This window comes from Trichinella spiralis (assembly GCF_000181795.1).
Source record: "Trichinella spiralis strain ISS 195 chromosome Unknown Scfld1982, whole genome shotgun sequence".
Classification (NCBI taxonomy): Eukaryota; Metazoa; Nematoda; class Enoplea; order Trichinellida; family Trichinellidae; genus Trichinella; species Trichinella spiralis.
The window spans coordinates 1-1,333 of NW_003528921.1; the positions used below are offsets into that span (position 1 = coordinate 1).

Below are 1,333 nucleotides of genomic sequence, written 5' to 3' on the forward strand. Positions count from 1 at the left end.
TATTGTAAATACATATATATAGATATGTCAATGAAGATGCGCACAGACTCATTTCCCTTGCATACGGTATGATTGGCAAGATTCAAGCGGATGCTGGCTTTTTTCGCTTTATTTTGTCATAAGGGGTGAGAATGGATTTTTGCCCACCAGACTGCTTGGACTTCGAGAACAATGGGATTCGAAAGCAGTGAACGATCTGGAAGACAGCTATGGCCAACAATGGGTAAACGAAGTTAAATTTAATTAATTAATTAATTCATCAATCAATCAGTCAATTTCCTCTCAGACTCACGCTAATCGTAAAGTGTTGGAGTACACGTGCCATACAGCTTTTTTTGTTTCCATCGTCATTGTACAATGGGCAGATTTGATCATCTCGAAAACTCGTCGAAATTCGCTTGTTCAACAAGGAATGAGGTTCTTTTTTCACTGTTGAAATTCTTCTTCAGCGATTTGAAATTTCTTCAATTTTCTCCATTTTTTCCAGCAATTGGACTCTGAACGCTGGCTTAATTTTCGAAACTGCCCTCGCTGCTTTCTTGTGCTATTGTCCAGGATTGGATAAAGGGTTACGCATGTACGGCCTCAGGTATGTTGGCAAAAAACTTTGTTTATTTTCTTATTTACTTTATAATTTGTTTTTTTTTTCAGGTTTGCTTGGTGGTTTCCTGCACTGCCATTTTCGATTTTGATTTTTGTATACGACGAAGCGCGCAAAGCTATAATACGTAGAAATCCCGACGGTTGGGTATCCAAAGAAACTTATTATTGAATGAAAAAAAAATAACATGACAGACAACAAAACAAAGCAAAACGTAATTATAGATAAATTTTAGTCATCAGCAATTTTCTGCTTGTTTGTTTGTTTGTTTGTTTGTTTATTTGTTTGTTTGTTTGTTGGTTGGTTGGTTGGTTGGTTTCTATGTTTGCTTGTTTTGTTTTAACTGATAGAAACGCAACCGTCGTCGAATGGAAAATTTGTAAAAGCTGTTCTTCTCTTGAACTGCGCACCCGTCGACGTTTATTCCACTAGTATATCCCACCATTTACTGCACTTGGTTCAGTTGGTTTTAAAATGATCATTTTCATTCCCTCCCTTCTCTCTCTATCTCTTCCTTTTTTTTCCTCTTTCCCCGTCGCTTTCTTCGTCATTCAAATCTGCTAGTCGAATGGGTGTATGTATTTTTATTATTTATTTATTTATTTTCAGTGAAGTGTATTGTGTATTGTTCTTTTCTGCAGTTCACAGAGTCTATTTGTGTGTCTCATTTGTATTTCTTTATTTATAAACAGCCATTATCTTGCTGTCTGTCTGTCTGTCTGTCTGTCTGTT

The 1,333-nt window shown here is 36.3% G+C and overlaps 1 protein-coding gene across 1 annotated transcript; it reads left to right on the plus strand.

Annotated features, from left to right (window-relative positions):
• Positions 1-36: 36 nt before the first annotated feature.
• Positions 37-772, plus strand: Tsp_14317 (sodium/potassium-transporting ATPase subunit alpha; the record flags this gene model as incomplete). The annotated part of the gene is made up of 4 exons (XM_003368738.1): positions 37-223; positions 287-417; positions 488-589; positions 652-772. Coding segments are annotated over 4 exons (541 nt in total), but the record flags the coding sequence as incomplete, so codon positions are not given.
• Between the last annotated feature and the right edge of the window lie 561 nt (positions 773-1,333).